Below are 19714 nucleotides of genomic sequence, written 5' to 3'. Positions count from 1 at the left end.
AGGGGTGGAACAGGGTACGGGGCATCCTGCTCGGCCCGGGGGTCGCACCTGTCCCGGGGATTCTGCTCCAGGTCCGGGGTCCCCTCCCTGCCCGGCCCCTCATCCCCTCCGAGTCACGGCAGCCTCGTCCTGCACCCCCCGCCCAGGAAACACCCCCAGGTTTTAAGTCACGACCACCAAAATATCCCAAAAATATATGAATATAACCCTAAATATGTGATCTATAACTCGAAGACAATCCCTAAACCTGTTACTTTGCAGCACTTCGAAATGTCCTCACCCTGTGCCCTGAGGGGGAGAAAGAACTGCCGGAAAAGAGTTTTGACTTAAATAACTTTTTTTTTTCTTTGGTTTATATACCATTTTTAATTTATACAATAAAAAAATCATTTGATGGCACCCGGGGGCAGCAGATCCCTGAAGCGAAGGAGGACGGCCGGGGCTCCGTCAGCACAGGAGGCACCAAAATCCGGAGGATTTGCCCCAAAAGGGGCCGAGCATGAGGTGAGGGAGGGACGGGGGGCTTTGGCAAAGCTGGGGGGGGTCCCGTGGGACCCCCACCCCACCCCCCCATCCAGCCTTTTCTGCCGAAAAAAGCCAAAAAAAGGGAAAAACCGGCGCGGGGTCGTGGAAGGCACTTGGAGGGTCCGGTCAGGCGAACATGGTGAGCTGGAGCCACTGGGGAGAATGAGGAGGAGGAGGGTGAGGGAGGAAGGGGAGGAAGAGAGGGTGAGGAAAACAGGGGAAAGCAAGAGAATGAGGGAGAGGAGGAGAAAAAGGAGGAGGAAGAGGAGGAGGAAGGCCTTGAGCTCCCCCAGTACCTGCAGCAGGTCGAAGGTGACGACGCCATCCTGGTCCACGTCCATGGCTTGGAAAAACCCTGAGGGGAGGGAAAGGCGTTGGGATTCTGGAAAGTTCCATTTGTGAGGGAAAAGTGTGGCTGGGAAGGCTGGGATGATTCGGGATTGGGTAGGAAGGATCATTTGGGATCATTGGGGATCACTGAGGGTTGGACAGGAGGGATGGTTTGGGATCATTGGGATCATCAGACTCAGGGACGGGACAGTTTGGGATCATTGGGGACAGTTGGGAGGGAGGTTTGGGATATTGGGGATCACTGAGGGTTGGACAGGAGGGACGGTTTGGGATCATTGGGGATCACTGAGGGTTGGACAGGAGGGACGGTTTGGGATGATTGGGGATCACTGAGGGTTGGACAGGAGGGACGGTTTGGGATCATTGGGGATCCTTTGGGACAGTGTGGGAGGGATGGTTTGGGATCATTGGGGATCACTCAGGGTTGGACAGGAGGGACGGTCTGGGATCATTGGGGATCACTGAGGTTGGACAGGAGGGATGGTTTGGGATCATTGGGGATCACTGAGGTTGGACAGGAGGGATGGTTTGGGATCATTGGGGACGGTTTGGGATCATTGGGGATCACTGAGGGTTGGACAGGAGGGATGGTCTGGGATCATTTGGGATCACTGAGGTTGGACAGGAAGGATGGTTTGGGATCATTGGGGATCCTCTGGGGCAGTGTGGGAGGGATGGTTTGGGATCATTGGGATCCTTTGGGACAGTGTGGGAGGGACGGTTTCGGATCATTAGGGATCACTGAGGGTTGGACAGGAGGGATGGTTTGGGATCATTTGGGATCATTCAGGGTTGGACAGGAGGGACGGTTTGGGATCATTTGGGATCATTAGGGATCACTGAGGGTTGGACAGGAGGGATGGTTTGGGATCATTGGGGATCACTCAGGGCTGCATGGGAGGGACGGTCTGGGATCATTGGGGATCCTCTGGGACAGTGTGGGAGGGACAGTTTGGGATCATTGGGGATCACTGAGGTTGGACAGGAGGGTCGGTTTGGGATCATTAGGGATCACTAAGGACTGCATGGGAGGGACGGTTTGGGATCATTGGGGATCCTCTGGGACAGTGTGGGAGGGACGGTCTGGGATCATTGGGGATCCTCTGGGACAGTGTGGGAGGGACAGTTTGGGATCATTGGGATCCTCTGGGACAGTGTGGGAGGGACAGTTTGGGATCATTGGGGATCACTCAGGACTGCATGGGAGGGACGGTTTGGGATCATTGGGCTCCTCTGGGGCAGCGTGGGGCAGTGTGGGGCGCTCACGGAACATGGTCTCCAGGCGCACGAGGCAGCAGACGAAGCTGTCGAAGTCCAGCGCCAGGTCGGGCTCGGCGTAGCGCGTGATGAGCAGCTCGTGCAGCCTCTTGTTCAGCCGGTACCCTGGGGCAGGGGGGCACAGCCCGGGGGTCACCGGGGGGCCCTGGGGGGGGTTGGGGGGTCCTGGGGGGGTTGGGGTCACCTGCAGCCTCCAGCGCCAGGCGCAGCTCGTAGGCACTGATGGAGCCTGACTTGTCCAGGTCGAACTTGCGGAAGATGCTCTGGCAGGAGGAGACCCCCAAAGGAACAGGGGTTACCCAAAATACCCCAAATGTACCCCAGAGGAACAGGGGCTACCCAAAATACCCCAAAGGGGCAGGGGTTACCCAAAATACCCCAAATGTGCCCCGAAGGAAAAGGGGTTACCCAAAATACCCCAAATGTGCCCCAAAGGAAAAGGGGTTACCCAAAATACCCCAAATGTACAACAGAGGAACAGGGGCTACCCAAAATACCCCAAAGGAACAGGGGTTACCCAAAATACCCCAAATGTGCCCCAAAGGAACAGGGGTTACCCAAAATACCCCAAATGTGCCCCAAAGGAACAGGGGCTACCCAAAATACCCCAAATGTACCCCAAAGGAGAGGGGTTACCCAAAATACCCCAAATGTGCCCCAAAGGAAAAGGGGTTACCCAAAATACAAAATATAACCCAAAGGTTATAATACAAAATATAACCCAAAGGAACAGGGGTTACCCAAAATACCCCAAATGTGCCCCAAAGGAACAGGGGTTACCCAAAATACCCCAAATGTGCCCCAAAGGAAAAGGGGTTACCCAAAATACCCCAAATGTACCCCAAAGGAACAGGGGCTACCCAAAATACCCCAAATGTGCCCCAAAGGAACAGGGGTTACCCAAAATACCCCAAATATAACCCAAAGGAACAGGGGCTACCCAAAATACCCCAAATGTAACCCAAAGGAACAGGGGTTACCCTAAATACCCCCAAAGGGGCAGGGGTTACCCAAAATACCCCAAAGGTACCCCAAAGGAGAGGGGTTACCCAAAATACCCCAAATATGCCCCAAAGGAACAGGGGCTACCCAAAATACCCCAAATGTAACCCAAAAGAACAGGGGTTACCCAAAATACCCCAAAGGGGCAGGGGTTACCCAAAACACCACTATGTACCCCAAAATCTCCCCCAAAACACCCCCAGTGTACCCCCAGATCCCCCCCAAAGGAACAGGGGTCACCCAAACCACCTCCAATGTACCCCAAGGTCCCTCCAAAATGGGGGTCACACAAAACACCCCAAAATTCGCCCAAAATGGGGGTCACCCATGAGGAGAGCGACCCCAAAATCGCCCCAGTATTGGGGTCACCCATGAGACAGACCCCAAAATGGGGGTCACCTGAGAGACCCCAAAGTACTCCCAAAATGGGGTTCACCCATGAGACAGACCCCAACATCCTCTCAGTATTGGGGATCACTCATGAGAACAGAGACCCCAAAATCCCCCCAAAATGGGGATCACCCATGAGAACAGAGACCCCAAAATCCCCCCAAAATGGGGGTCTCCCATGAGCCAGACCCCCAAAATGCCCCCAGGAGCCCCCAGACCCACCAGGTAGTTGCGGATGCGGTTCCAGAGCACGTTGAACTCCACCAGCCCCAGCTTCCCGTTCCCGTCTTTCTGGGGCAGGGGGTCAAGGAAAAGGGGGGTTCAGGAAAGGGGGGTCCCAGGGGGAAAAGGGGGGGGTCCCAGGGGGGTTAAGGAAAGAGGGGTCCTGGGGGGAGTTTCAGGAAAGGGGGGTCCCAGGGGTCCCCCCAGAGCCCCCCCAGGCTCAGGATACGTCCATGAGGTTCACCATGCTCCGGCAGGACTCCAGGCTGAAGCCCTTGGTGCGCAGGTCTTTGTCTGCAATCGGGAGTGTGGGGGTTAATGAGATGTTAATGAGATGGTAATGAGATGTTAATGAGGGGGGCGGGGCTAATCGGGGCGGAACTCCCCCAGTCCCGGCTCACGTTTGGCGATGATGCGGTTGAGGATGGTCTGCAGCTCGGTGACGCTGATCTCCAGGTCCTGGGGAGGGGTCACCAACGAGCAGTGACGTCATCGGAAACCAGTGACGTCATGGCCAACCAATGAGGTAATGGGCAAACAGTGATGTAATTGACAAACAATGACATCACTGCTAATCAATAACATCACAGCAGAGTAATGACATCATTACCAACAATGATGTTATTGCAAACCAATGATGTAATGGCCAACCAATGACATCACTGCTAACCAATAACACCACGGCTAACTGATGACATCATCACCAAGTGATTTCATTGCTGACCAGTGATGTTATTACAACCAATGACATCATGGCCAATCAATGACGTACCAATTACATCACTGCCAACACATAACATCACAGCCAACCAATGACATCATCACCAACAATTACGTCATTACTAACCAATGACAGCACAGGCAACCAATGATATCATGGCTAACCAATGTTATGTTATTTACAATCAACGATGTCACAGCCAACCAATGGCACCATACCCAACAAATGTCATTGCTAACCAATGACATCATGGCCAATCAATGACATCATCATCACCCAATGACATCACCACCAACCCCTGAGCTCACAGCCAATCACCAGCGCTCCCTTACCGGCCCCGCCAGCTGCTTGAAGAGCTGCTTGAAGTTCTCATCGATCTCGCTCTCCCTCAGCACTTTCTGGGGGAAGAATCGGCCATTTTGGGAACCGCCCAAAGCGGCCATTTTGGGAACCGCCCCAGGGGATGAATCGGCCATTTTGGGAACACCCAAAGCGGCCATTTTGGGAACCGCCCCAGGGGATGAATCGGCCATTTTGGGAACCGCCCAAAGCGGCCATTTTGGGAACCGCCCCAGGGGATGAATCGGCCATTTTGGGAACCGCCCAAAGCGGCCATTTTGGGAACACCAAAAGCGGCCATTTTGGGAACCGCCCCAGGGGATGAATCGGCCATTTTGGGAACACCAAAAGCGGCCATTTTGGGAACCGCCCCAGGGGAAAAGTGGCCATTTTGGGAACACCCAAAGCGGCCATTTTGGGAACCGCCCCACCACCCCATGCCCCGTCCCCAGCTGACCTCGTCCGGCAGCGTGGCCTGGATCTTGTCGTCCATCTCCCTGCGGACAGACACACAGACAGACACGGGGCTGAGCGCGCGGGCGCGGCGCTCGGTCCCGGCTCCGCGGCGGCCGCGGCAGCGCTTACTCGGTGCCGGCTTTCTTCTCGGAGAAGACGCGGAGCACGAAGTCGCCCTCCTTGTTGGGCTCGAAGGTGGAGGGCACCACGATGTACTCGCCGGGCGGCAGCCGGAAGCGCGTGCTCACCTCGCGCAGGTTGATGAACTGCTCGGAGCGCGCGCGCGACGCGTTGGCCAGGAAGAACTCGCGCTTGAGGTGCACGCCCGACCTCCCCACGTACTGCGGGCACCGGGGGGGGAACAGCTCCAGAGCGGCCCCAAAAACGGCCCCAAGAACACCCCCGGGGGCAGAATGGGCCGAACCAGCACCGGCAGCGCACGGAACCCACCTCGGGAGGGACCTGTGCGGAGAGAGGGGACCTCGGTTGGGGACAGGTGGCACCAGGTGAGCCCAGGTGAGCCCAGGTGAGCCCAGGTAATGCCAGCTGACCCCAGCGGACCATTGGTGACCCTGTTTGACCCCAGGTAATGCCAGCTGACCGCCACGGACCATTGGTGGCCCTGTTTGACCCCAGGTAATGCCAGCTGACCCCAAAGGACCATTGGTGACCCTGTTTGACCCCAGTTAATGCCAGCTGACCCCAGTCCATGGTTATTGACCCCAGTCAAGGCTGGCTGACCCCAACGGGCCATTGGTGACACCAGTTGAAACCAGTTGAGGCCAGCTCATGCTGCTTGACCCCCACTGATGCCAAGAGACCCCAGATGACTCTAATTGACCCCAATTAATGACAGTTGACCCCAGTCAAGGCTGGTAGATCCCAGTTGATGCTGGTTGACCACAATCAATGTTGGTTGAGCCCAGACAAGGCCGGTTGGCCCCAGCTGATGTTGGTTGACCCCAGTTGATGGTGGTTGTCCCCAATTGGATGGTGGTTGACCACAGTTGATAGTGGTTGTCCCCAATTGATGGTGGTTGACCACAGGTGATGCTGGTTGACCACAATCAATGTTGGTTGTCCCCAATTGATGGTGGTTGACCCCAGTTGATGGTGGTTGTCCCCAATTGATGGTGGTTGACCCCAGTTGATGGTGGTCGACCACAGTTGATGGTGGTTGACTGTAGCCAATGGTGGTTGACCCCAGTCAAGGCTGGTAGATCCCAGTTGATGCTGGCTGACCACAATCAATGTTGGTTGACCCCAGTCAATGCCAACTGACCCCAGTCAAGGCGGGTTAAGCCCAGCCAATGCCGTCACCTCATAGACAGCGAATCCAATGGTCTCCATGTCCTTGCCGTAGCGGCGCTCGCGGCGCCGGTGCTTCTGCATCAGCGCCAGCAGGAAGCTGCAGCCCGGCTCGCGCCCGCCGTCCTCGTCCCTGGCGTCGTCCACCTCGTCCAGCTGGATCTTGAACTGGGGGTTGATCCAGAACGTGGCTGCGGAGGGGGCAGAGGGGGCTCAGCGGGGGCCCGGCCCCCCGGGCCCGGCGCCGCCCCCCGGCGCCTACCGGGGTAGTTGCGGCAGCCGCCGGCGGTGCTGCCGCGCCGCCACGTGCCGTCGTAGAGCCGCGTGTTCCACTTGCGGAACTTGCGCGACTGCAGCGCGTCCGGCGTCAGGTTGCAGATCTCCAGGCGGGTGAATTCCCGCAGGAAATCCCGGAAGGACATCCTGGGTGGGGGAAGAGTTTGGCTTCGTTCCCAGGCACGGCACGGGCGGGAAAAGGGGTTTGGGTTGGGTTGGAGTTCTCCTACCAGAACTCGCCGTCCTCCATCCTGACCATGAGCTGCTGGCGCAGCGCCGGCTCCACCGCGTGCCACTCGGCCGAGCTGCGGGGCGGCAGGGTCAGCGGGGCCCGCGCTCGTTAGCGCTAACGAGCCCGGCGCTAACGAAGCCGCAGCCTCACCCGTCGCTCCAGGCGCCCGTCCACTCCACCTCGCCCCAGGGGTTGCGCATCCGGATGAGCTCCAGGGCCTGCCCGCGGTACGGGATCTGCGCACGGCGCCGTCAGGGCCGCGCCCCCAAAATCCGCCCTTTTCCACCCAAACTGCTGCCCGGCCTCACCTGCCTGGCGCCGGTCACCGAGTAGGCGTGGCCCTTCACCAGCTTCTTGAAGGTCACGGCCTCCATGTCGAAGGCGCTCGTGATCTGCGAGGAGGCACCGAAGCGTTACCAGGGAACGACCCCAAATTCTGCAGAATTTCCCCCAAAACGCCCAGGATGGCTCACGTCGATGGAGCAATATGAGAATGACCCCAAATCCCCCGGTTTTCTCCCAAAACACCCGGGGTGGCTCACAGTGATGGAGCAATGTGAGAATGACCCCAAACCCCCCGTTTTTCCCCCAAACGGCCCAGTTATCTCACGTCAATGGAGCAATGTGAGAATGACCCCAAATCCCGCAGTTTTTCCCCCAAACCGCCCAGTTATCTCACGTCGATGGAGCAGCCCAGCAGCGAGCCGCGCTCCAGCGCCTTGAGGATGATCTGGTAGAGGTCGGCGGGCGGCCGGCGCAGGTCGAACCACTCGGTGACGCCGCCCGTGAAATCCTCGAAGCCCTCGGAGGTGCTGCCGCCCGACAGAGCCTCGTAGCAGCCGTTCACCCTGTGGGACACCCGGGACCGTTTTTGGGGGATTTTGCCCCAAAACGGGCGCGGAGGGGCGGCGGGGAGGGGCCGTACTTGGCGTAGGCCTTTTCCAGCAGCGCGCTCCAGAACTCGGAGCCCTCGGCCGAGTGCACGAAGAGCAGCTTGCCGTCCTTGGTGGGCAGGAAATCGTCCACCACCACGTCCAGCCACTCGCCAAACTGCCAGATCTGGGCGGGACGGGAAGAGGAACCCCCAGGTTTGTGCAGGGAGGAGATTTTGGGGTAAAAACGCCCGGTTTGGGGTCCAGTGGGGAGGTGGAGTTCCCACAGTGGGAGCAGCAATGAGGAGCTGGGTGGGAAAAGCACTGGGGGATCCTCTCAAAATTGGGGTGCGACCAAAATGGTGCAGGGAATCCTTAAAACGCTGGGGGTCACCCCAAAATTACAGAGTGGAGCCCCAAAAGTGTGAATGGTCAAGGGGAGGCCTAAAAAGGTGAAGAAAGCCCCAAAAATGTGTGGGAGCCTCTCAGGAGGACAAGAGGAGCCCTGAAGTGATTCTGGGAGCCCCAAAACGCTGGGATTTGCACCCAAAATGGCAGAAGGGAACCCCAAGGGTGGGATTTGCTGAAGTAATTCTGGAGCCCCAAAATGTTGGGATTTGCACCCAAAATGCCAGAGGGGATCCCCAGGCCGGATGTGCTGACCTGGAAATGGAAGATGAGACCCCCAAAAGTTGGGATCTGCACCCAAAATAGCAGAAGGGAACCCCAAGGGTGGGATTTGCTGAAGTCATTCTGGGAGCCCCAAAATGTTGGGATTTGCACCCAAAATGCCAGAAGGGATCCCCAAGGGTGGGATTTGCTGGAAGTGATTCTGGGAGCCCCAAAACGCTGGGATTCGCACCCAAAATGGCAGAGGGGAGCCCAAGGCCGGGATTTGCTGACCTAGAAATGGCAGAGGGGATCCCCAAGGGTGGGATTTGCTGGAAGTGGAAAATGGGAGCCCCCAATATCTTGGAATTTTGCGCCCAAAAATGGCAGAGGGGATCCCCAAGGGTGGGATTTGCTGGAAGTGGAAAATGGGAGCCCCAAAATGTTGGGATTTCCACCCAAAATGGCAGAAGGGAACCCCAAGGGTGGGGTTTGCCGGAAGTGGAAGATGAGACCCCCAAAAGTTGGGATTTGCACCCAAAATGCCAGAAGGGAACCCCAAGGGCGGATTTGCTGACCTGGAAGTGGAAGATGAGACCCCCAAAAGTTGGGATTTGCACCCAGAATGCCAGAAGGGAACCCCAAGGGTGGGATTTGCTGAAGTCATTCTGGGAGCCCCAAAATGTTGGGATCTGCACCCAAAACGCCAGAAGGGATCCCCAAGGCGGATTTGCTGGAAGTGAATCTGGAGCCCCAAAACACTGGAATTTCCACCCAAAGTGCCAGAGGGGATCCCCAGGGCGGATGTGCTGACCTGGAAGTGGAAGATGCCGGCGTAGCCCTGCTGGAAGCTCTGCCCGTGCGGCACCACCCGGTGCAGCAGCGCCTCGTTGAGCGTCAGCGACGCGATGGCCGCCAGCAGCCAGCAGTCACCTGGGCAGCGCCAAAACCGCCAAAATTCCACCAAAACCAGCCCAAAACCACCCAGGTCTGGGGCACGAGGCAGCAGGGGCAGAGTTTGGAGCTGGAAGACCGGGATTGGGGAAAACGGGGACAGGTTTGGGGAGAGGATTTGGGTTTTGGGAGAGGATTTGGGGGTTTGGAGAGTTTGGTTTGGGAGAGGATTGGGGTTTTGGGAGGGATTTGGTGAATGGAAAGGATGGATTTGGGTTTGGGAGAGGATTTGGGGTGAGATTTTGAGGGATTGGGGGAAGGATTGGGGTTTCGGGAGAGGAGGGTTTTGGGGATTGGGGGTTTTGGGGAGAGGATTTGGGGTTTTGGGAGAGGATTTGGGGGTGAAATAGGAAAAAGGCACCTGGGATTTGGGGGAAAAACGGGGGGACAGGTGTTCTGCATGGGGATGGGGGTTTGGGGAGGATTTGGGGGTTTTGGGGGTGAAACTGGAAAAATGTGCTCGAGATTTGGGGAAAAATGGATGTGAGACACATGGTCTGCATGGGGATGGGATTGGGGTTTTTTGGGGGTGAAGCAGGAAAAATGTGCTTGGGACCTGAGGGAAAACCAGGATTGAGATGTTCTGCACATGGATGGGGTGTTTGGGGTAGAATTTGGGGTGTTTGGGGTAGAATTTGGGGTGTTTGGAGGGGGAATTTGGAGTTTCCCCCCAGATTTGGAGCCCGCCCGTGTCGGGTTGGGGGAAATTGGGACAATTTTGGTGAGATGAGAGCGGCGCCGTTCTGGGGTGAAAAGCAGCAATTCGGGGGCAGGGAAGGACCCAGAGACCCCAAATCCCCACAGAATTGGGGCAAAGAAGGACAGAGGGACAGAGACAGGGAAGTGGGGGTTTGGGGTAGAATTTGGGGTGTTTGGGGCAGAATTTGGGGTGTTTGGGGCAGAATTTGGGGTTTTTGGAGGGGGAATTTGGAGTCTCCCCCCAGATTCGGAGCCCCGCCCGTGTCGGGTTGGAGGAATTTCCGTGAGTTGAATTCTGGGGTGAAAAGCAGCGATTCTGGGGCAGAGAAGGGCACAGAGAGATCCCAAACGCCCCGGATTTGGGCCCAAGGACAGACAGACGGACGGACGGACAGACAGACGGACAGACAGACAGACAGACGGACAGACGGACAGACGGACAGACGGACAGACGGACAGACGGACAGACGGACAGACGGACAGACGGACAGACAGACAGACAGACAGACAGACAGACGGACAGACGGACAGGAGGATCCCTCACCCAGCGCCCCCTGGCAGATGTCGGTGCGCGTGGCGCCGTCCACGATGAACTGCGGCTGCGGGCACAGCTCCTGCAGGAAAACCCAAAATTTGAGATCATTTGAGATCATTTTGGACAACTGAGAAAACCACGGGGTTCTGGTGAGCACGGGCACCCCGTGCCGGAGCCTCAGCACCCTCCTGCTAAAGAATTTCCTTCTGACACCAACCAGAAAAAACTGATTGCTGTCAGTTTGAAACGATTCCCCCTTAGCACAAATCTCACCAACGTTAGGAGTAGAAATTTTTGTTCAAGACTGATTTTTTGGAAGACAAACTTGGGAATTCTGCTAAAGAATTTCCTTCCAACACCAACCAGAAAAAACCGTTTGCTGTCAGTTTGAAACGATTCCCCCTTAGCACAAATCTCACTGACGTTACAAGTAGAACAATTCTCACTAACGTTAGGAGTAGAAATTTTTGTTCAAGACTGATTTTTTGGAAGACAAACTTGAGAATTTGGGGTTTGTTTTGGTTTGTTGGTTAGGGGGTTTTTTTGTTTGTTTTGTCTCTTCTTTTCATTCCAGTGCCCTGCTGCTGGGATCCACCTCCTGGGCACGAGGAATTGAATACGCACAATTAAAATAACATCGCTGTTTGGAAGGAAGATGTGTTTTGGGGCTCACCGTGGGCCGCCTCCACTCCACCCCGCGCGTTTTGGCGGAGCCGGGGCCGAGCTCGCGGAACCCCAGCGAGGCGGCGGCCGGGGGGAACGCGGGGTCCCGGAACAGCGCCCCCGAGCGGCGGCACTCCTGGGGGGGAAAACACAAAACAGGAATAACCCTGGAGCTGTGTGAAATTGTACAGCCAGTGCGTTTTATCTCCTCTTGTCGCCCCCTATCCCCGCCTTTCATTGGTGTATTTTCTCTTAGCCCGGGCCTTGCAGACTTCGGGTGTGCGTTTGACTCAAATGGAAATGGATTTGTGTGTTTGGGGATTGTCACTGTGTCTCACCTGCTCAAAGTCCTGGCCCAGGTAAGACGAACATTTTACCCAAAACGGATTTAATTTTTGGGGATATTTTCAGCCTCACCTGCAGCAGCTGCCCGTAGTCCTGGCCCAGGTAAGATGTACAATTTACATTTGTGCATTTTGGGGATATTTCCAGTCTCACCTGCAGCAGCTGCCCGTAGTCCTGCCCCAGGTAAGATGTACATTTGACATTTTTGTTTGGGGATTTTTCCTGCATTTTGGGGATATTTTCAGTCTCACCTGCAGCAGCTGCCCATAGTCCTGGCCCAGGTAAGATGTACAATTTACATTTCTGTATTTTGGGGATATTTTCAGCCTCACCTGCAGCAGCTGCCCGTAGTCCTGCCCCAGGTAAGATGGACATTTTACCCAAAATGGATTTAATTTTTGGGGATATTTCCAGTCTCACCTGCAGCAGCTGCCCGTAGTGCTGCCCCAGGTAAGATGTACATTTGACATTCTGAATTTTGGAATATTTCTGTATTTTGGGATATTTCGGTCTCACCTGCAGCAGCTGCCCGTAGTCCTGGCCCAGGTAAGATGAACATTTTACCCAAAATGGATTTAATTTTTGGGAATATTTTCACTCTCACCTGCAGCAGCTGCCCATAGTCCTACCCCAGGTAAGATGTACATTTGACATTTCTGGATTTTGGGGATTTTTGCTGTATTTTGGGGATATTCTCAGTCTCACCTGCAGCAGCTGCCCGTAGTCCTGGCCCAGGTAAGATGTACATTTGACATTTCTGGATTTTTGGGAATATTTTCTGCATTTTGGGGATATTTTCAGTCTCACCTGCAGCAGCTGCCCATAGTCCTGGCCCAGGTAAGATGTACAATTTACATTTCTGTATTTTGGGGATATTTCCAGCCTCACCTGCAGCAGCTGCCCATAGTCCTACCCCAGGTAAGATGGACATTTGACATTTCTGGATTTTTGGGAATATTTTCTGTATTTTGGGGATATGTTCAGCCTCACCTGCAGCAGCTGCCCGTAGTCCTGGCCCAGGTAAGATGTACATTTGACATTTCTGTTTTGGGGATTTTTGCTGGATTTTGGGGATATTCTCAGCCTCACCTGCAGCAGCTGCCCGTAGTCCTGCCCCAGGTAAGATGTACATTTGACATTTCTGTATTTTGGGGATATTTTCAGTCTCACCTGCAGCAGCTGCCCGTAGTCCTGGCCCAGGTAAGATGAACATTTGACATTTCTGGGTTTTGGGGATATTTTGGGGATATTTTCAGCCTCACCTGCAGCAGCTGCCCGTAGTCCTGGCCCAGGTAGCGCACGGCGTTGTCGTGCCGGCCCAGCCCCAGCTCCTTCGCGCGCTGGCGCCGCACCTGGGCCGAGACCCCGGTGCAGAACACGGGCACCACCGGGGGCTCCGCCATGGCCTGGGCACCGGGGAGAGAAACTGGGAAAATGAGCTCGAGATTTGGGGAAAAATGGGGGAAATTGGGGGGGAATTTTGGGGTGAAACAGGGAAAATGTGCTTGGGAGTTGGGGGAAATTGGGGGGATCTGCATGGGGAAAACAGCGAGGAAAGGAGATGGGGATTGGGGGGAAATTGGGGGGTTTGGGAGGGATTTGGGGAGGAATTTGGGGTGAAACAGGAAAAACGTGCTTGGGATATGGGGAAAAATGGGGGGGCTGCATGGGGAAAACAGCGAGGAAAGGAGATGGGGATTGGGGGAAAATTGGGGAAATTGGGGCCTGCATGGGGATGGGGGTTTGGGGAGATTTGGGGTTCTTGGGAGGGAATTTGGGGTTCTTGGGGTGAAACAGGAAAAATGCGCTTGGGATATGGGGAAAATGGGGAAAAACGGGGAAATTGGGGGGGATTTTGGGGTGAAACTGGGAAAATGTGCTTGGGATATGGGGAAAAATGGGATCTGCATGGGGAAAACAGCGAGGAAAGGAGATGGGATTGGGGAAAATTGGGGGGTTGGGAGGGATTTGGGGAGGAATTTGGGGTGAAACAGGAAAAATGTGCTTGAGATATGGGGAAAAATGGGGGGGTCTGCATGGGGAAAACAGCGAGGAAAGGAGATGGGGATTGGGGGAAAATTGGGGTGAAACTGGAAAAATGAGCTCGAGATTTGGGAAAATGGGAAAATGAGGATTCTGCGGGGGAATTTTGGGGTGAACCAGGGAAAATGTGCTTGGAGTTGGGGGAAATTGGGGGGGTCTGCATGGGGAAAACAGCGAGAAAGGAGATGGGATTGGGAGAAAATGGGGAAATTGGGGTCTGCATGGGATGGGGTTTGGGAGATTTGGGTTCTTGGGAGGAATTTGGGTTCTTGGGGTGAAACAGGAAAAATGCGCTTGGGATATGGGGAAAATGGGGATTCTGCGGGGAATTTTGGGGTGAAACAGGAAAATGTGGTTGGGAGTTGGGGAAATTGGGGGGGGTCTGCATGGGGAAAACAGCAAGGAAAGGAGATGGGGATTGGGGGGAAATGGGGAAAATGGGGTCTGCATGGGGATGGGGGTTTGGGGAGATTTGGGGTTCTTGGGAGGGAATTTGGGGTTCTTGGAGGGAATTTGGGGTTTTGGGGAGGATTTGGGGTTTTGGGGGGTGATAGTGGAAAACTGCACTGGGGATTGGGGAGAAATGGGGAAATTGGGGGATTTGGGGTGAAACAGGAAAAATGCGCTTGGGATATGGGGAAAATGAGGAAAAATGGGGATTCTGCAGGGGAGTTTTGGGGTGAACCAGGGAAAATGCCCTCAGGATTTGGGGGATAAACGGGGTAAGACGTGTGGTTTGCGCAGGGATGGGGGAATTTGGGGTTTTTTTGGGGCGAAACAGGAAAAATGCACTTGGGATCTGGGGGGAAATGGGGGTGAGATAAATGGTTTGCACAGGGACGGGGGAATTTGGGCTTTTGGGAGAGAATTTGGGTTTTTTGGGGGTGAAACAGGAAAAACGTGCTTAGGATTTGGGGAAAAAATGGGGGGTCTGCATGGGGATGGGGGATTTGGGGTGAAACAGAGAAAATGTGCTCGGGATCCAGGGAAAAATGGGAAAAAAGGAGGGGGGTCCACATGGGGATGGGGATTTGGGGGGATTTTGGGGGAATTTTGGGTTTTCCTGCAGATTTGGAGCCCTGCCCGTGTCGGGTTGGGGGAAATTGGGACAATTCTGGTGGGATGAGAGCGGCGCCGTTCTGGGGGGAAAAGCAGCGATTGCGGGGCAGGGAAGGACCCAGAGACCCCAAATCCCGGGGTTTCACCCCAGAACGGCCCGGGCAGAGCCGGGACAGCCCCGGGCCGGGCAAAGCGGGGCAAAGTGCCCCAAACTGGTCCTGCAGGTCCGGGCGGGGCCGCAGGCGCGGCCCGAGGGCCTTCCCCGAGCCCTGGGGAGGCTCATTAAGCATTGGGGTGCTTAATTAACCACCAGGCACGTTAATTAAACGCTAATTAGTGCCACCAAGGAGTAACAGAGCCGTGACAGGGGTGGCAGCAGTGTCACCCCCCTAAATGAGGCCAAACACGGGGGGTTCTGTCACCCCAAACCCAAGGGTCAGGGACCCCCCAAACTCGGGGGTTGCGCCCCAAAACTGCAGAAATTCAGCCCAAAACGGGGGTGAGGGGGAGTCCCGGCCCCCCCGTTCCCTGCGCCCCCCTCGCCCCCTCCCCACGCGCGTTTTTGGGGTGCCGGTGGCCGGAACGGCCTCGTCCCGCCCCGCTCTGGGGGCCCGGAACCCCCTGGAAACGACCAAAAACCCCAAAATGCCAAAACCACCAAAGCTCCCGAACAACAGCAGCGCCCCCCATTCCCCAGCACCCCAAAATTCCCTTTTCTGGCCCAGCCGCGGCTCGGGGGGCGCGGAGGGGGAGCCCCCCCATTTCCCGGCGGGGGAAGGGCAGGCAGGAGGAGCCGGGGCTGATTTTTGCCCGATCCCGCGGGGTTTTGCCCCGTTCCGGAGTTGTGTAATGGGGCTGGAGGGGCTCCCGCTGTGTCACCGCCCGGCCCCGTCCCCGCCCGGCCCCGGCCCGCTCCGTACCTCGGCTCCGCCGCGTTGGGGTTTGGGGTAAAAGCGGCCGAAAGCGAAATTGGTGCCCCCAAAGTTGCCCGAGCAGGAAGGCGAGGCCGCCCCCGCCCTGCCCCCCCCCCGGCCCAGGCTCCGCCCTGCGCCGCTCCCGCCGGGGGGGGGAGGGCTCGGGAGATTTTGGGAGATTTTGGGAGATTTTGGGGGGTTTGGGAGATTTTGGGGGGTTTGGGATCCTGCATTGGAGGGGGGGAGGGGAGTGGGTGGGGCTGGACATGGGGGGACATTGGAGGGACAAGGGGGAGATCGATACGGGGGGACATTGGGGGGTGGGGGGGAATTGGGGGGACACTGGGGAGGATGGACATGGGGGGGACATCGGGGGGGACATTGTGGGAGTGGGCAGGGGGAACATGGGGGTGGGGGGCATTGGGGTGGGAAGGGCAGGAATTGGGGGACATTGGGGAGTGGGCAGGGCGGGAATTGGGGGCTTGGGAATGGAGGACATTGGGGGACATTGTGGGACAAGAGGAGATGGACACGGGGGACATTGGGGGGCTGGGGGGGACATTGGGGACACTGGGGAGGATGGACATGGGGACATCGGGGAGGACATTGGGGGACAAGGGGGAAATGGGGCAATGAGGGGACATTGGGGAGGGACATTGTGGGGAGTGGGCAGGGGGGAAATTGGGGGGACATTGGGGGGTGGGGGGGCATTGGGTGGGTGGGAAGGGGCAGGAATTGGGGGGACATTGGGAGTGGGCAGGGCGGGAATTGGGGGGCTTGGGAATGGAGGGACATTGGGGGACATTGTGGGGACAAGGGGGAGATGGACACGGGGGGACATTGGGGGATAGGAAGGGGCAGGAATTGGGGGGACACTGGGGGGACATTGGGGGGCAGAGCAATGGGGGGGACATCGGGGGGCACAGGGGGGAGATGGACACGGGGGGACATTGGAGGGGAAAAGGGGGAGATGGACGTGTGTAGGGTGACACTGTGACACACTCACCGTGGCTGTGACATGTGTGACACACTCACCGTGGCTGTGACACACTCACCGTGGCTGTGACACACTCACCATGGCTGTGACACTGTGACACACTCACCGTGGCTGTGACACACTCACCGTGGCTGTGACACTGTGACACACTCACCGTGGCTGTGACACACCGTGGCTGTGACACACTCACCGTGGCTGTGACACACTCACCGTGGCTGTGACACACTCACCATGGCTGTGACACACTCACCGTGGCTGTGACAGTGACACACTCACCGTGGCTGTGACATGTGTGACACACTCACCGTGGCTGTGACACTGTGACACACTCACCGTGGCTGTGACACGCTCACCATGGCTGTGACACGCTCACCGTGGCTGTGACACGTGTGACACACTCACCATGCTGTGACACGCTCACCGTGGCTGTGACACGCTCACCGTGGCTGTGACAGTGACACACTCACCATGGCTGTGACACTGTGACACACTCACCGTGGCTGTGACACGTCACGTGGCTGTGACATGTGTGACACACTCACCATGGCTGTGACACACTCACCGTGGCTGTGACTGTGACACACTCACCATGGCTGTGACACTGTGACACACTCACCATGGCTGTGACAGCGACACACTCACCGTGGCTGTGACACACTCACCATGGCTGTGACACTGTGACACACTCACCGTGGCTGTGACACTGTGACACACTCACCGTGGCTGTGACAGTGACACACTCCCGTGGCTGTGACAGTGACACACTCACCATGGCTGTGACAGTGACACACTCACCGTGGCTGACACACTCACCATGGCTGTGACAGTGACACACTCACCGTGGCTGTGACACACTCACCATGCACCCCCACCTCCCCCCTTCTTCACTTTTCCCCCCAGAAAAAAAAGCCACCAAACCAAAATGAAGCATTTTTTATTACGCGTTGCCCATTTTCTACATTTTTCCCCCCATTTTCTACATCTCTCCCCCACAAACGGGGAGGCAGGAGGGGCCTCGGGGAGAAAAGGAGCAATTCTGAAGGGTTTGGGTGAGAAATAAAACGGAAACGGGAAGAAACGGAGAATATATCACCCCAAAGCAGCAGTTAAACAGGAAAGAGAAACTCGTGAGCAAAAATGAGGGTTGGGTTAAAAAACCCCAAAATTGGTTGGGTGAAAAGCAAAGAAAATGCACTGAGGGAGGAGTGGAGCAGCCCCAATTCCAGGGGGTTTTGGGCCAAAAGCACAAAAAAGGCAATTTTAGGACAAAACCCAAAAGGGGCCAAATTTAAAGGAAAAAAAAAAAAAAACCAAACAAATTCTGGGCCAAAAGCAAAAAGGGGCCAAATTTAGGTTTAAAAAAAACAGGAAAAAAGGGCCCAATTTGGGGTCAAACCAAAAAGGGCAAATTTCCACCCAAAAGAAAAGGGAAATTGGGTCCAAAGTTGCTGTAAAATCCCCACATTTGAGGATTTCTTTGCCCTGGCCCTGCCTGGGCTTTCAGGGTTATCCCAGGGCTGGTTTTGGGTGGGAATCAGGGATTTTGGGTAACGGGATTTGGGGATTTTGGGTCATGGGATTGAGGGATTTTGGGATTTGGGGATTTTGGGTAAATCCGCAGCAATTTGGGAACAGGAATTGGAGGAGGACTCTGAGGGTTTGACCACCTTGGGTTTAATTAGGGTTTCCTAGTTCATTAGTGAAGGCATTGCTTAATTAGCACCCCCTCTTCATTAGCAAGATCATCTTGAGACCCCCCTGTTTCATTAACCCCCCCCAGTTCATTACAGGGGCTTCGTTAGGGATCCCGAATTAATTATTGGGGGCACCATTAAGATCATACTTGGTTAGGAAGGTGTTGGGACCCTAATTAAGGCAGGGCTTCGTTAAGGCCCTAATTAAGGACTCACAGGGCAGGGAGTGATATTGCTCGTGTGTAGCCAGCGGTGCCATGGCCAGATCCTGCAAAATGGGGGAAAAACAGCTGGTTTGGGAAAAAATAACTCAATTCAGGCAAAAAGGCTGTTTTTATTGAAAAGAAATAAAATAAAAGGTGATTTTGGTTGGACTGACCTTGTCAGAGAGCCTGGAGAGGAACATCTGCACCTCGCTGGCTTCTTGCAGAGGAGAAAAACAATAAAAAAATGAATTTTGGGGGAAACCGCCCGGACTGGGGGGTCTGGAATGTGAGGGGGTCTTTACCCAATTTGAGGGTACCTCAATGACCCCCAGAACAAGAATTAACATTTAACCCCGTTAAATCTTCAAGTGACCCCAAAACCCCCAACCCCAACCATTTTTAATGCCTAAAAAGCCCCAAATCCCCCCCAAACCCACAGCAAGCGTTTAACCCCCAAAGCTCAGAGTGAGCACATGTTTAACTCTGTCTCGTACCTCTCTGCCTCGCTCATGCCACAGGATTAAAGGTTTCTCTTAAGTTTAATCCATCCCTTGCTATATTTTAATAAAATTTAAAGTGTTAAATTGATTTTCTGCTGCTAAAAGAGAAAAAAGCGGCAAAATCCCGTCAGGAGCTCCAGCGCCTTCCCGCCCTTTTGCCTTCGCCTCAGGGACCTTAGCCCCGCCCCTTCCTGGGAACCGCCTCCTATAGGCCGCGGGGGGGGAGGGTCAGGCCTCCAGCCAATCAGAAGGCAGATATTGACTAAGCCACGCCTCTCTCCCTAGTTTATGCGATATCAGCCAATCAGAGATGAGGCGCGCAAAGGAGACGTCGCTGATTGGCTGAGCGCCGTGAGGGAGAAGTGTGAAGGGAGGGTCGGTTTGTGAGGAGTTTGTGAGGGGAAGGGATCGGGGAAGGCGCTGCGGCCGCGAAGCACCGGGGGTGAAACGGGGAGAGGAACAAACCCGGCTCGGGCTGGGCGGCCCCGCGGAGCTCAGGGCGCCGCTCCCTTCGCCCGCGCCGC

At 55.8% G+C, this 19714-nt stretch overlaps 1 protein-coding gene and 1 long non-coding RNA gene across 4 annotated transcripts; both read right to left on the bottom strand.

Moving 5' to 3' along the window:
- Positions 1–342: 342 nt before the first annotated feature.
- CAPN1 (calpain 1) lies at positions 343–15889 on the bottom strand. 3 transcript variants are annotated; one of them, XM_064737126.1, is made up of 23 exons: positions 15800–15889; positions 13040–13183; positions 11443–11568; positions 10779–10848; positions 9396–9514; positions 8026–8159; positions 7780–7948; positions 7409–7492; positions 7251–7336; positions 7099–7173; positions 6855–7015; positions 6605–6783; positions 5735–5746; positions 5414–5625; positions 5286–5325; positions 4822–4887; positions 4170–4227; positions 3998–4062; positions 3769–3837; positions 2339–2417; positions 2143–2259; positions 822–880; positions 344–678 (listed from the first exon to the last, which is right to left on the bottom strand). In XM_064737126.1, the coding sequence occupies exons 2-23, from the start codon at positions 13178–13180 to the stop codon at positions 652–654; spliced, it is 2148 nt and encodes a 715-aa protein (XP_064593196.1). In that variant the 5' UTR covers positions 13181–13183; positions 15800–15889; the 3' UTR covers positions 344–651. The 3 variants fall into 3 exon arrangements, with proteins under 3 accessions (XP_064593195.1, XP_064593196.1, XP_064593194.1); XM_064737125.1 differs by lacking the exons at positions 13040–13183; positions 15800–15889 and adding an exon at positions 11850–12133 and having other exon boundaries at positions 343–678; XM_064737124.1 differs by lacking the exon at positions 15800–15889 and having other exon boundaries at positions 13040–13351.
- A 2144-nt stretch (positions 15890–18033) lies between these two features.
- LOC135460356 (uncharacterized) lies at positions 18034–19336 on the bottom strand. Its single transcript, XR_010443205.1, has 3 exons — positions 19185–19336; positions 18864–18904; positions 18034–18752 (listed from the first exon to the last, which is right to left on the bottom strand). It is a non-coding gene; the product is annotated as an uncharacterized LOC135460356 (long non-coding RNA).
- Positions 19337–19714: the final 378 nt, after the last annotated feature.

Source organism: Zonotrichia leucophrys, unplaced genomic scaffold, assembly GCF_028769735.1.
Source record: "Zonotrichia leucophrys gambelii isolate GWCS_2022_RI unplaced genomic scaffold, RI_Zleu_2.0 Scaffold_34_1600103, whole genome shotgun sequence".
NCBI classification, from domain to species: Eukaryota; Metazoa; Chordata; class Aves; order Passeriformes; family Passerellidae; genus Zonotrichia; species Zonotrichia leucophrys.
This window is presented reverse-complemented; position numbering and strand designations above follow the sequence as displayed.

Bases quoted from the DNA above. Each gene is read 5' to 3' on its own strand.
- CAPN1 (XM_064737124.1), bottom strand. From the start codon at position 13,315: ATGCAGATCCCCCCAATTTCCCCCAACTCCCAAGCACATTTTCCCTGT. The intron at 9,515-10,778 runs GTGAGGGATCCT...GGCGCTGCCCAG, and splicing joins CATCTGCCAGGGGGCGCTGG to GTGACTGCTGGCTGCTGGCG. The intron at 7,174-7,250 runs GTGAGGCTGCGG...GCCGCCCCGCAG, and splicing joins ACGGGCGCCTGGAGCGACGG to CTCGGCCGAGTGGCACGCGG.